At 35.6% G+C, this 16094-nt stretch overlaps 1 protein-coding gene across 1 annotated transcript in view; it reads right to left on the bottom strand.

Moving 5' to 3' along the window:
- Positions 1 to 16094, bottom strand: part of ANKRD13C (ankyrin repeat domain 13C) — a 92368-nt gene that overhangs the window by 43502 nt on the left and 32772 nt on the right. Inside the window, exons 2-5 of the mRNA XM_019957274.2 lie at positions 15919 to 15960; positions 9814 to 9918; positions 3830 to 3915; positions 2618 to 2663 (exon numbers count right to left, since the gene is read on the bottom strand). Of these exons, the coding sequence (XP_019812833.1) occupies positions 2618 to 2663; positions 3830 to 3915; positions 9814 to 9918; positions 15919 to 15960 (279 nt within the window). The remainder of the gene's footprint in view (positions 1 to 2617; positions 2664 to 3829; positions 3916 to 9813; positions 9919 to 15918; positions 15961 to 16094) is intronic.

Here is a 16094-nt window from a genome sequence, read left to right as displayed (position 1 = left end):
AAGCATGCCTAAACTCTAGGAAAAAGCTTGATAATCAAATCTTATTTGATTTTTGATTATTGATAATCAAATCTCAAATCAGAGATTATCCAATGTTTTTTAATCCAAAGCATATAAACTAAATCTAGCCAGTGAGTTTAGTTTTTAGAATGATAGATGACATCCAACCATCAGGTGCTAATAATGGGACATGAAATCAGTAAAAACCTTTATCAACAATGAATCAGATGTGCTAACTTTCTTGTGTCAAAGTCAAGTTCTCAGAGAAGCAATACATTTTTTCAAAAAGAATTGTTATTATATTTTGCCCTTGTCATGTGGGATCTCTGTTCTCCAATCAGGGACTGAACCCAGTGCCCCCAGCTCAGAGTCTTAACCACTGGACCATCAAGGAAGTCCCAGAAGCAATACTTTAAACAGTACCTCAGTGGTTACATAATAAACTTGATTATGCAACAGTTACAGTGTGTTTACAACTACAGATAATATGCACAATTTCAGGAGTAATTATATCCATTTCAATTTGTTCATGTAATTGAAATGTCAGTTTTAAAATATTTTAGAATATTTTGCTCAGCAAGATAAAGTTACAATTTTAGAATTCAAAACAACAGTTACTCAAACAGTCAATTAAAGAGCCAGTATACTCAAGGATCACCAAGAATGACTGGGGTCTTTATAGATAGAAAAAAAAACAGTGAAAAAAATAGTATCCAGACTTTAGACCAATCTAACTTGGAGCTCTTTTATTACACAATGCTATTACATCTCTTTTTCTTTTGGTATTCTAGGACACTGGTACTTCTAAATGATAGCGCATAAAGCATTATCAGAGTTAAGAAAATCTTGGGTGAGTTTTTTTGGCCACACCACGGCACTCATGGGATCTCAGTTCTCCACAAGGGATTGAACCTGGGCCAGAGTCAGTGGTAAAGAGTCCACTTACAATGCCGGCAACAGAGTTCGACCTCTAGGTCAGGAAGATCCCCTGGAAAAGGAAATGGCAACCCACTCCAGTATTCTTGCCTGGAGAATTCCATGGACAGAGGATCCTAGTGGACTATAGTCCATGAGATCACAAAGAGAGTCAGATGGGACTTAGTGACTAAACAACAACACCTACAACAGGAATGAAAGCCCAGAACCCTAACCACTAGACCACCAGGGAACTCCCGCAGGTGTGATTTTTGATGGAGCCAAAACTAGCCTCATGATCTAAAGTTGTAACTGATTATATTTAGGGATTAAATTTCTTATTTAGAGATTAAACAAACCAGAAACATCTTAATCACCCATCTCATAAAGTATTATACTGTTTTTTTTAAAAAGGAAGTACTTCTTCATGAACTAAAATGTAAGATATTTATGATAGATTAAGTAAAAATGACAAAATGCATAATAATTGTATGATTTCATTTAAAAAACTAATGCTGAGGCTATATATACACATATAAATTTATATTTATATGTGTGTACAAACACATGTTCATAAGCATTGAAGAGAGTTTAAAATACTCATATGAAACATTAATAGTCATCTCTACAGTGGTCTCTGTCAATATCTGATTTATTGTTATGATTATTTTATGATTTATCTTTATGATTATTTTGGTGATAATAAGCATTCAAATGTTTATACCATAAAGATTAATTCAGATGCTTTTAAAAAACCCATAAGCACACTATATCCAATTTATATATAGATTACATTAAAAAATGTTTAACCCAAAAGTCAGTTGTTTGGATAGTTATTTATTTAGTAAAGTATAGGTCACTAGGATCAAACTTCCTATTTGGACACAAAAGTTTCCTAAGTAGACTCATGTTTAAAATGAGGAAGAGAGAAAACTTACCTTACTGAGATAAATCAAAAATGACTGTAAAGTATCTAGGAATTAACATCTTTTATAAATAAGTGGAATGGTGTGCAACCAAACAGTGTGTTAAGACAGTGGCAATAAAAGCAGTGAAAGTGATTGACAGATGACAAAATATACAAAATCAATTAATATTAACCAAATTCTTCACATTTAGGTATCTAAATACTATATGTCGAATTTCCCTAAATTCAGTAACCTAATAATCCCATAGTTAATTCTTCTCTTCTCTCTGAAAATTCCTTACACTAAATTATTATATTTTAACCAACATTTTGTTTTTAAATAAGACAATTTTTTACCTTAAAAAAAATAATTATGGAAGTTACTAATCATGTTGGGATAATTAAATATTACTATAGGGCTTTATGGGCTTCCCTGGTGGCTCAGACAGTAAACAATCTGCCTGCACTGTGGGAGACCTGGGTTCAATCCCTGGGTTGGGAAGATCCACTGACTGGAGAAGGGAATAGCAACCCACTCCAGTATTCTTGCCTGGAGAATTCCATGGACGGTGGAGCCTAGCAAGCTACAGACCATGGGGTCTCAAAGAGTCGGACAGAACTGAGCAACTCACACACACACAGGGCTTTATAACCATTATATTCAACATGATGAAAAATATTTAAATTTCCTTACAGCAAGTATTGGTTATTTTAACATTTCTATTTAATAGTTATTTTTACACTTGCATTTTTGCATACCTACATATTTTACAGTAAAACATAGCACATTCTTACCCCAGCTTTGAAAATCCCAGTGAAGTTCGAGATAAAAGTCACCTAGCTGAGAAATGAAATATGTATAATTAGTAAATGCATACCTTAGTTAACAGCTCTTATACCTGCTTAACATTTTGCTTTAAAAAAATCTGTTATCATTAAAGATCTATAGACAGAAATAGGAAATAATTTCAATTATGGGGTTGGAGAAAGAACCAAAATATATATATATGCTTATTACTTAAAATAATATTACAATAGCAGACATTACTACACTTATCCACAAAGGAAAATACATACCGCTTTAGATTTTACAAGAACGTTTTAATCACATAAAACTGATAGGCATTTAAATTTGCATCAATAAATATTCTACTTCTCAGTGTAACCAAAACAAAATGAGTAGTATTGTGAAAATAGTTAATAACTTTAGAAGTGTTATAAAAAAAAAACTTCCAAAATGATTATTGTATAGGCTCATAATGATCTAATAAAATCATTCACTGCAACAGAAACTTTTTTCCATAAAGTGATAACACAAGTTTTTGAAATCTGAAATAATCTGTCATCATATTATCTATAGACAATGTTTTTATTTCTTAAATTAGAAGTTAAACAACAAAAACTATAACTGTTCAAGGAACTATTAATCAAATAGTCTCAAAAAATTTTATCCCTTGAGATTTCAAAAAATAGCATACCTAAAAGAAGACATACTCATAGGTCTTTCTCCCACAGCTTTTTCAAGCATCCAAAATAAAGAGAAAAAAAATAACAGAAAACAAACCTCTCTCCCTGTCTGTACCACTACACCCAGCTGTACCATCATGAAGTAGGATAGATAAACAGTTTTGTTACAAACAGAAAATGCAAACTGGCCCTACTAGCAGTAGCAGCTTCTGCTCATAGAAAACTTTTGAATCCAAAGAACAAAGGAAAATTACTTCGATTAATTATCACTTACCTTCTTTTTTCTTAGAGCTGTTACCTAATTTATTGAGAGCAATAATTCTTTATCTACCTTCTAAGTTCAAAGCAAATAATGCTTCCTATAAGATTACACACTATAATCAGTATTTTTTAATGTCATTATTGCTTAATTAAAGCAGGATTTTTACTATTTCTTGACCCTTAATAATTAGCAAAAAATTAAACTGCATTTTTAAAATGCATAAGAGTACACTTTCAATTACAGTTTAGATACAAAATCAGTCAAGAAATTGAGCTTACCTCTTTCAGGGCTTTTAATAATCGAGGTCGTTTTTCTTCAACACTTTCCCTGGATTGCTGCTTAAGCTTCCTTAAAAGAGCTGTAACTAAAATTTAAATTTTAAAAAAATTTTTAATTTAAAATGAATTTTACCAGGTTAGACTGCTAATTATATCTAAAAAAAAAAGTGAAAAAAAATGTCACCATGCTAAGAAACACCACTGGCTTATTACACACAGAAATAATACAGATATTGTGAATATGTTAGAAAATACCTTTGGCAAAGCTGTTATGATCCTCAAGAAAACCTGAAAGGAGATACCTCAACATCAACCTACAGTCATACTAGCTTTGGTGGTTTTTAATCATCAGTAAGGCTTCATCTGACTGAGTCAAGATTACCAACCGCAGTCAGATGATGCAGTGTCCTGTTGTTAACAGTTGTCTAAATGATGATCTCAAAGACAGGAAATCTCAAAAATCATACTAGGTATTTTTTTTAATGTAATTATCTACAAAATGTTATCAGTTGCATCTGTTCTTCTTCTACTTGAGACTGTACTTTCTCTCACATACTACCAACATAGCATAAAAAATACTAAAACAAATCCTATTCTATCTGTAAAAAGAACTTCAGACTCTTAAAAAAAAACCCTGAAACCCTCCACAGTGTCTTCTCAATAGTTAACAGATATTAAGACAAATCGCTTAAGTCCAAACCACAGCTTTACTACTTATTAGCTGTGTCAATATGGAACACTTAATTAATTTTCCTAAACTTCATTTTCTTTTTTTCATTTGTCAAGTAAAAATAACTCTACATTAAAATCTATAGTAAATCTCAAGTAAAATCTACTACAAAGAGTTACTATAGAGGCTCAATATAAACTGCTTACTACTGTGCCTGCAATTAGGTAAATAGAAGTTTTGTTTATTAGAATGAAGGTCTAAAATATACCAGCAAACTCAATCAATCTCTCACATTTACTGAAATAAGAGAAAATATTAGCTTTGAATAAAGTAAGATAAAAAATGTATTAGTGGGGTGGAGAATGTATATATCAATACATGGTGAAAGGGAGTGAAAAAGTTGGCTTAAAGCTCAACATTCAGAAAACGAAGATCATGGCAGCGGGTCCCATCACTTCATGGGAAATAGATGGGGAAACAGTGGGAATAGTGGCTGACTTTATTTTGGGGGGCTCCAAAATAACTGCAGATGATGATTGCAGCCATGAAATTAAAAGACACTTACTCCTTGGAAGGAAAGTTATGACCAACCTAGACAGCATATTAGAAAGCAGAGACATTACTTTGTTGACAAAGTTCCGTCTAGTCAACGCTATGGTTTTTCCAGTAGTCATGTATGGATGTGAGAGTTGGACTATAAAGAAAGCTGAGGACTGAAGAATTGATGCTTTTGAACTATGGTGTTGGAGAAGACTCTCTGAGAGGCCCTTGGACTGCAAGGAGATCCAACCAGTCTATCCTAAAGGAGATCAGTCCTGGGTGTTCATTGGAAGGACTGATGTTGAAGCTGAAACTCCAATACTTTGGCCACCTAATGGCGAAGAGCTGACTCATTTGAAAAGACCCTGACGCTGGGAAAGATTGAGGGCAGGAGGAGAAGGGGATGACAGAGGATGAGATGGTTGGATGGCATCACTGACTCAATGGACATGGGTTTGGGTAAACTTCAGGAGTTGGTGATGGATAGGTAGGCCTGGCATGCTGTGGTTCATGAGGTCACAAAATGTTGGACATGACTGAGTGAGTGAACTAAACTGATGCTAAAATGAAAACTTCAGCTACCTACATTCAATCCTCAAATAAAATTATTTTCTGGTCTATAAAATCCAAATAGTCTAAGGACCAATTACCTAGATAAATTAGGATTCTTTAAAGATTCAAATTTATATGACTCCAACTAACCTTCATGTTTGTTATAATTTAATACCAAAACTATATTATCTAAGTATAGAATTCTTTCTATAATTCTTCTCCACTATAAATGCAAATAGTTTAATAAATGTTTATTCAATCTACCTTTACTTCAGATTAAAAAAGACTGCCGTTCACATAAAGAACAAAAATAATTTCCTAAAAAGAAAAGGCATCTTAATTAAAAGCAGAAACCATATGGTTTCCATCAACTAAATATAACTGACTGAAGATCTTCAATACATAGAAAATTATTTAAATCACCAAATATTATTAAAAATGTAGTGACAGCAACTACATATAACATAGTGATGTGTGCAAAAAGATTCCTGTTCTATGAGATTTCACATTAAAATATAACATCAACTTATAGACACACTCAGAACACAATCAGATAAAATTATTAGCATATATGGGGGAGTCAATTTAACTCAGATGACCATTTTATCTACTACTGCAGGCAGAAATCCCTCAGAAGAAATGGAGTGGCCATGATGGTCAACAAAAGAGTCCAAAATGCAGTACTTAGATGCAATCTCAAAAACGACAGAATGATCTCTGTTCGTTTCCAAGGCAAACCATTCAATATCACAGTAATCCAAGTGTATGCCCCAACCAGTAACGCTGAAGAAGTTGAAGCTGAACGGTTCTATGAACACCTACAAGACCTTTTAGAACTAACACCCAAAAAAGATGTCCTTTTCATTATAGGGGACTGGAATGCAAAGTAGGAAGTCAAGAAACACATGGAGTAACAGGCAAATTTGGCCTTGGAATATGGAATGAAGCAGGGCAAAGACTGACAGAGTTTTGCCAAGAAAATGCACTGGTCATAACAAACACCCTCTTCCAACAACACAAGAGAAGACTCTACACATGGACATCACCAGATGGTCAACACCGAAATCAGATTGATTATATCCTTTGCAGCCAAAGATGGAGAAGCTCTATACAGTCAGCAAAAACAAGACCAGGGGCTGACTGTGGCTCAGACCATGAACTCCTTATTGCCAAATTCAGACTTCAATTGAAGAAAGTAGGGAAAACCACTAGACCATTCAGGTATGACCTAAATCAAATCCCTTATGATTATACAGTGGAAGTGAGAAATAGATTTAAGGGCCTAGATCTGACAGATAGAGTACCTGATGAACTATGGAATGAGGTTCATGACATTGTACAGAGACAGGGATCAAGACCATTCCCATAGAAAAGAAATGCAAAAAAGCAAAATGGCTGTCTGGGGAGGCCTTACAAATAGCTGTGAAAAGAAGAGAAGCAAAAAGCAAAGGAAAAAAGGAAAGATATAAGCATGTGAATGCAGAGTTCCAAAGAATAGCAAGAAGAGATAAGAACGCCTTCTTCAGCGATCAATGCAAAGAAATAGAGGAAAACAACAGAATGGGAAAGACTAGGGATCTCTTCAAGAAAATCAGAGATACCAAAGGAAAATTTCATGCAAAGATGAGCTCGATAAAGGACAGAAATGGTATGGACCTAACAGAAGCAGAAAATATTAAGAAGAGATGGCAAGAATACACAGAAGAACTGTACAAAAAAGATCTTCACGACCCAGATAATCACGATGGTGTGATCACTCACCTAGAGCCAGACATCCTGGAACGTGAAGTCAAGTGGGCCTTAGAAAGCATCACTACGAACAAAGCTAGTGGAGGTCATGGAATTCCAGTTGAACTATTCCAAATCCTGAAAGATGATGCTGTGAAAGTGCTGTACTCAATATGCCAGCAAATGTGGAAAACTCAGCATCGGCCACAGGACTGGAAGAGGTCAGTTTTCATTCCAATCCCAAAGAAAGGCAATGCCAAAGAGTGCTCAAACTACTGCACAATTGCACTCATCTCACATGCTAGTAAAGTAATGCTCAAAATTCTCCAAGCCAGGCTTCAGCAATATGTCAACAGTGAACTTCCTGATGTTCAAGCTGGTTTTAGAAAAGGCAGAGGAACCAGTGATCAAATTGCCAACATCGACTGGATCATGAAAAAAGCAAGAGAGTTCCAGAAAAACAACTATTTCTGCTTTATTGACTATGCCAAAGCCTTTGACTGTGTGGATCACAATAAACTGCGGAAAATTCTGAAAGAGATGGGAATACCAGACCACCTGATCTGCCTCTTGAGAAATTTTTATGCAGGTCAGGAAGCAACAGTTAGAACTGGACATGGAACAACAGACTGGTTCCAAATAGGAAAAAGAGTACATCAAGGCTGTATATTGTCACCCTGTTTATTTAACTTATATGCAGAGTACATCATGAGAAACGCTGGGCTGGAAGAAACACAAGCTGGAATCAAGATTGCCGGGAGAAATATCAATAACCTCAGATATGCAGATGACACCACCCTTATGGCAGAAAGTGAAGAGAAACTCAAAAGCCTCTTGATGAAAGTGAAAGTGGAGAGTGAAAAAGTTGGCTTAAAGCTCAACATTCAGAAAACGAAGATCATGGCATCCGGTCCCACCACTTCATGGGAAATAGATGGGGAAACAGTGGAAATAGTGTCAGACTTTATTTTTCTGGGCTCCAAAATCACTGCAGATGGTGACTGCAGCCATGAAATTCAAAGACGCTTACTCCTTGGCAGGAAAGTTATGACCAACCTAGATAGCATATTCAAAAGCAGAGACATTACTTTGCCAACAAAGGTTCATCTAGTCAAGGCTATGGTTTTTCCTGTGGTCATGTATGGATGTGAAAGTTGGACTGTGAAGAAGGCTGAGCGCCGAAGAATTGATGCTTTTGAACTGTGGTGTTGGAGAAGACTCTTGAGAGTCCCTTGGACTGCAAGGAGATCCAACCAGTCCATTCTGAAGGAGATCAGCCCTGGGATTTCTTTGGAAGGAATGATGCTAAAGCTGAAACTCCAGTACTTTGGCCACCTCATGCAAAGAGTTGACTCATTGGAAAAGACTCTGACGCTGGGAGGGATTGGGGGCAGGAGGAGAAGGGGACGACAGAGGATGAGATGGCTGGATGGCATCACTGACTCGATGGACATGAGTCTCAGTGAACTCCAGGAGTTGGTGATGGACAGGGAGGCCTGGCATGCTGCAATTCATGGGGTCACAAAGTCGGACATGACTGAGCGACTGATCTGATCTAAGAATCTTATTAACAGTGATTGAGAAATAAAATAAAGTTAGCTACAACAAATGTCACTGGTGATGGTTTAGTCATTGAGTAATGTCCAATTCTTTGCAACCCCATGGACTGACCATGGGATCTTCCAGGCAAGAATGCTGGAGTGGGTTGCCATTTCCTTCTCCAGGAGAACTTCCTGACCCAGGGGTCAAACCCAGGTTTCTTGCATTGCAGGTGGATTCTTTACCAACTGAGTCACCAAGTGACCAAAAAGTCACCAGCTTTTTTCCTCAATAGTTTTCTAACTTTCTACAAAAAATGTCGTTACTTTCTTTAAAAAAAATATTTTAAAGTTTTGAGTATCTCAGGAGAGTGATAATAAATAAAAATCTAATATAATACTTTTCAGAAATTTTTAAATTATTGATTAATCTCAAATCTTCCTTGTAGTTTTAATTATCTTCATTAATTCACTGAACAAATACATGTGCCAAGCACTGTTCTAGGAGCCAGAAATGAAAGGCTGAATAAGAAACATATTGATGACTTGATTTTTCACAAAGCTTATATGATACACTATGAGGAAAAGACATTGCAAGACAGCAAGAGAGACACAGATATAAAGAACAGACTTTTGGACTCTGTGGGAGAAGGCGAGGGTGGGATGATTTGAGAGAACAGCATTGAATACATGTATATTATCATACGTGAAATAGATCACCAGTCCAGGTTTGATGCATGAGGCGGGGTCAGGGCTGGTGCACTGGGATGACCCTGAGGGATGGTACATTTATATATACATGGTAATATATATAGTCAAGAATAATTCATGCATAAGTTTATAAGTAGCTGCAAATTCTTCATAGTATGGAAAGTTACACCAAATGAAAAATATGTCAAATGCATCATTTCATATTTTTAGAATACATAACAACAACAGTAATTTATATTGCTTACTCATCTGTCTATCTCCATAACTGATGGCTTCCGCCAGCGGGCTCCATCCCTGAGCATTTTTCACCTTTACTGGAGCATTGTGAGCCAAAAGTAAATGGGCACATTCTGAAACATAGAACGGTAATAATATTAAACATGATGCAATTTTCAGAATCTCTAAATTAAAAAATCACATAAAAATTCAAGGTATCAAGTTACTATAAACAGATCTATGAAATAAGCACTGTACTATAGAGAATTAAGTAATTTTTTTAATTCCTATGTATCTAACCATGTTATTTCAAATCCTTAGATTCAAGAATTATCTATTCTAGTACCTAAAAATATATTGGATCTCTCTGCAAACAAAATATTATGTTCCCTAATAATTGTTCCCAAGGATATTTTAAGAATGTTTCCATATTATAAAAAATTACTCAAGAAACTCAAAAGTAATTTACATAAAAACTTCTACTAACTAATAAGAGCCAGAAGAGGACTATCTGCAAGGTCAGATGGAAAGTTCATTATTTATTTCAAAGGGGAAAAAAAGTACTTGCAAAAAGAATCACTGACGTTTCCATAAGCCCTTATTTTTCAAATTTTACAGCTTGTTTAATTCAGAAAATACCCAAAGGGGACAAAAACTTGTTTATGATTATAAGAAAAAATCTGGACAGTTTTTCTAGTAATCAAAAAAAGTAATAAAAAGGTAATAAAATAATCAAAAAAGGTAACTTTAAAAAAAGGTATACTTGGTTCACCATCCAGCCCAGGCACAGCTGCCTGCTGAAACTTAAGAGAAACACTGAAGACTACCACAAGAGACAGGATAATTACATTTAAAAATCTATGATCAGGACAAAAGTTCCCAAAACACTGAATTTTTGGGGGGCTGGTCACACGGCATGCAGGATCTTAGTACCCCAACAGGATCAAACCTGCACCCCCTGCAATGGAAGCATGACATTCTAACCACTGGACCACCAGGGAATTCTCAACACTGTGTATTTTAGGATGCACTGAGGGATCTCAGCCTCTTGGATCTTAGCTGGTAAGTTCACGGGTGGTGGTTTTAAATCATCACTCTCAACATTTTTAGTTATTCATGGGAAAATTAATTTACATAGTACTTCATCAATGGATTTCGTGGTTTCAACTGTTTTATCTATATAATACTTGCTGTTTCCAACTCAGTGGCTAGGGCATTTCCAACATTTAACATTGAGGATATGTGGTAATCTGAACCAAGTCTTACAATAAGAACTAACATAATATATGACAACATGAATAAAAGTTTTCTACAATACGAAAAAAAAGTCTAAGATATAGACCTTTGTATAGGTTGAGGACATTTTTCTTAAATTAAAAATAATAAGCATATTAACAGGCAGGAAAACATCTGAAACAAGGCTCATGGGAAATTTAAGATAGCTATCCAATTTAAATTCCCTAAATGAAATGATTCAGTCATCCAATCTGTCTTTTGGCATGTATTTATCAAGTGCCTATTACATGCCATTTCTAAGTTCTAGGTCCTAGATATAAGCAGTGAAAAGAAAGATAATCAGAGAGCTCACATATTATATTAAAATATAATTAAGTAAAGGACATTATATTAAGTAAGCAAAACAAATACCGAAATTTCACAAAGGTGTTTAAGAAAGTCTGCTGCTAACTGCTACTGCTGCTAAGTCGCTTCAGTCGTGTCCAACTCTGTGCAACCCCATAGATGGCAGCCCACCAGGCTCCCCCGTCCCTGGGATTCTCCAGGCAAGAACACTGGAGTGGGTTGCCATTTTCTTCTCCAATGCATGAAAGTGAAAAGTGAAAGTGAAGTCGCTCAGTCGTGTCCGACTCTTAGCGACCCCATGGACTGCAGTCTACCAGGCTCCTCCGTCCATGGGATTTTCCAGGCAAGAGTATTGGAGTGGGGCGAAGGTACTTCGCCTTCTCCAAGAAAGTCTGCTAGTAGTATATAAAAATATATGTACACTGAAATCTCCTTTAAGTATAAGGTTCTTCTCTATTTCAACTCAAATCCGTAAGTGAAACTCTTCCTAGCCAACACGGCCTATATACCCACCAGAAATTCAGAAAAAATTAAGACTTCACTAGTGAAAAACAGGTTATTCAGAAGGTTAAGATGAGTGAAAGAAGTAAATACAAGTGTGTAAGTTATAGGGTAATTCAATCAACAAATGTTTGAATGCCCTGGGAATTTTTACTGTGTTTACAAATACGTATACAAATGAAAAGTGCCCTTCAACAATGAAGTCACTAAAGACACAGCACACCTCTAAAGGAGAAGATAAAAGAGAACAGAGTAGCACAGACTGAATAGTGGTAGGATGTAAAATTGCTGTACAGAAGTAAACATAAGGCAGATGTTTTATCTTCCACTACCTATTTCAGTCTCATGCCTATGCAACCAAATACCAAAAATATTAAAAGGTCAACTAGGAAAAAGTAGAAAAAGAATATACAACTGAAAAAATATAAATGGAAAATTATATATTGATAGGTATATTAATGGCTTTACCTACTCTACGTGAAAAGGACTTAGGAAGAGCAAAAACTGATATTATTTGCAGATCATGAATAATCTAACCAAGTGTTTCCCAAAATATGTTCCACAGAACTATAGTTTCTCAAGATACTTGTAAGAAAGAGAAAATACCAAATAACTACAGGGAACAATGACTCTATAATAGAAGGCTCCAATTCAGAATGTCACAATGAATATTAGCACCTCAAAAGTGCTAAGAAGGTCCACAATAAAAAAAGAAAAAAACCTGCTTAATATGTATTAAGCCACTATTTTCCAAATCACTATTTTCCTCTAAAAATTATTTCCCATGAAACAAATGTTCTGTGAAACAATTTTGGATAGGCCGACACAATCCTATGATGAAACACAGCAAAACCTCCTCCACCAAAAAGTAGGACCTAGGACAGTAAATATGTTTAATTTCACATTCAAATTCTGATAAATATATATTTACTATTAAAGTGTTAAATTTAGAATAGCAATCAGACTTGGCATCAAATTAACTATGACTATCACAAAGACAGGAGGGAAGCAGGCTGCATGTTAGCTAACTTTGATTTAAACCATTTTCTTTTCAAATGATTCACAGTGAAAAGAGAGCAATGCCAGTCACCATAATGATCAGGAATCCAGGCTGTGATGTAAGATACTCCAAGTTCAAGTAAAAACTCTGCTACTTCTCCCTGGGAAAGTTGCTTAACATCTCAGAGCTAACTTTTTTCATCTGTAAAATGGGGACAATGATAGTATCTTCCTCACATGGTTGCTATGTTAAATGAGTAAACATGTATAATGCCCTGAAAAAGCATCTAGCACATTGTAAATGAACACATTTCAGTTATTTTCTAAAGTTCTGATCCAATGTTCTTCAAAAGAAGGCATAAGCTTTTTTCATTGGTCAAATTTAGCTAACTGTATCTTTCTTTTCGTCAAGGTGTAGAGATGACTATCATGGTCTGCCCTACCAATAGTCCTACTAAATATTCTTCCTCTGTATTCTTGATACCCTCTTCTACCCCAACTCTCTCCGAGTCAGTCTCACTAAAGCTAATTTTATATGAGTAACTACATATCCCAAAAACAATTCATGAGATTGCTAGTCACTCATCACTGTGACTTGGCTGAAGGTGAACTAGCCCAATCAAACTTTCTGTTCAGAAATTCAGGAACCTAAGAAATTGAACTATTAGGTGGAGAACACTGAAATCAGAAAGCCATTAAGATTCAAGAACTTAGAACACTTATTTTGGGTCATGTTCAATAAACAGAGAAAAATCAATCAAGAAAAGATAATATATATATATATATATATAAAGAACAGTAGATACACCATAAGAAACAGACAAGATGATTGATATAGATGGATATACATACATATATGAAGGGAAGGAAGGTGGAAGGTTGGGGGTAGGCAGAGGGGAGGGAGGAAAGGAAGGGAAGAGAAAGAGAGGAAGGAAGTAAGGGGAGAGACGGGGAGGAAGGGGGAAATGATAGCTGATCTCCCAAACTGTCTTTTTTACTACTCATCCTGAGACATAGATAGTCCCCATAGCTTGAATTTAATATATAGCCTCTTAATGAATCTCTCTTTACTTAAAAGTTACTTGAGTGTGTCTCTGTAAGGAGGGAAAAAACAGCATAACTAACTAAAATTTGAGTCCCCAGTTTTGTTGTTGCTGTTCAGTTGCTAAGTTATGTCTGACTCTTTGTAACCTCAAGGACTGCAGCATGCCAGGCTTCCCTGTCCTTCACTATCTTCTGGAGTTTGCTCAGATTCATGTCCACTGAGGCGGTGATGCTATCTAACCATCTTATCCTCTGCTGCCCTCTTTTCCTTTTGCATCAGGGTCTTTTTCAATGAGTCAGCTCTTCGCATCAGGTGGCCAATTTATGTAGTATTAAAATCTAAATTAAATATCTGACAAATCATGTTTCACATAAGCACATAAACTTAAACTAGCAAAAGCATTTTGTTTTTCAACAAAGCAAGTTCTAGTAATATCTTTCAGACCAAACGTTTACAGCAACAGCTATTTTATAGTATATAACAATAACAGGTGTTCATGATATGGTTAGAACATCAGAAAAGTGTTAAAAAGTTATCTTGTTTAAAAATTCAACAGTACATGCTTCCCAAAGATTTTTATCAAACACATCCAAGATTTTAAAATCTAGCACTCAGAAAGGTGCCAATCAGCTACCTAGAATCCTCACTTTTCAAGATAACTGAGAATCCAGATAATTATGGCATCTGGGAATAGGCTTAAAAAGTAGATCTTTTGGGAATTCCTTGGTGGTCCAGTGGCTAAGACTCCATGCTCCCCCTGCAGAGGGCACAAATTCCATCCTGGTCAGGGAACTAAGATCTCACATGCTGCAACTAAGACACAGTACAGCCAAATAAATAAAAAAAATTTTTTTTTTTAAAGGGAGATCTTTTAAATCATCTATGACCTGTTTTTCTGTTCTGAAGAATAAACAAGTACTAACTTTTTATTATCTATCAAAATAATTCTAGACTTATGAGTTTATAAAAAATAGTCCATATTAAAGAATCTTATAAAACTCTATGAATATTAAAAATATTATAATATTAATAAACTTAATATTTGGAAACAAGAGTCTCCTGATATTATACTTACTTGAAAAATAACCAAACAAGGGAAAAAGTTTCGAAAGGCATAAAGGTTAGTATAAGATTTTCACTAACTCTTTGAAAAAAGTGCTATGAAAAATGAGAAAGTAGTTGTGTTTTTTAATATACTGAATCCTAGACTCAATTAGCAAATCAAATAATCAGGTGAATGTTTTAAAATTCAAAACATAAAACTCATCTTAAAATTTTAAAACTGACTATACATGAGTGAAGTCAGTTTAAAACTGATTCAGTTAAGTTCAGTCACTCAGTTGTGTCTGACTCTCTGCGACCCCATGGACTGCAACACTCCAGGCCCCCCTGTCCATCACCAACTCCTGGAGTTGATGCAAACTCATGTCCATTGAGTCAGTGATGCCATCCAACCACCTCATCCTGTCATCCCCTTCTCCTCCTGCCCTCAATCTTTCCCAGCATCAGGGTCTTTTCAAATGAGTCAGCTCTTCACATCAGGTGGCCAAAGTACTGGAGTTTCAGCTTCAGGATCAGTCCTTCCAATGAACACCCAGGACCGATCTCCTTTAGGATGGACTGGTTGGATCTCCTTGCAGTCCAAGGGACTCTCAAGAATCTTCTCCAACACCACAGTTCAAACGCATCAATTCTTTGGCACTCAGCTTTCTTCACAATCCAACTCTCACATCCATACATGACTATTGGAAAAACCATAGCTTTGACTAGACGGACCTTTGTTGGCAATGTCTCTGCTTTTGAATATGCTGTCTAGGTTGGTCTTAACTTTCCTTCCAAAGAGTAAGTGTCTTTTAATTTCATGGCTGCTGTCACCATCTGCAGTAATAAAACTGATTATACATGACTGCTGCTGCTGCTGCTGCTAAGTCGCTTCAGTTGTGTCCAACTCTGTGTGACCCAATAGACATGACTATACAACAACAAAAAAAAGGAAATACTTACTAACCTTTATTTCCTAACATCACAGCAAGATGTAAAGGAGTGTTTCCTAAAACAGAAACAAAAACAAATCAAATTAGTATAAAAACACTGGGAAAATTATTTTAAAATGGTTTCAGCTCCTTCAGAAAGTTCACTGACGAATTTTAAGCAAAAATAATGTGACTACAAAATGATCCACCT

Source organism: Bos indicus, chromosome 3 (genome assembly GCF_029378745.1).
Source record: "Bos indicus isolate NIAB-ARS_2022 breed Sahiwal x Tharparkar chromosome 3, NIAB-ARS_B.indTharparkar_mat_pri_1.0, whole genome shotgun sequence".
NCBI lineage: Eukaryota > Metazoa > Chordata > Mammalia > Artiodactyla > Bovidae > Bos > Bos indicus.
This window is presented reverse-complemented; position numbering and strand designations above follow the sequence as displayed.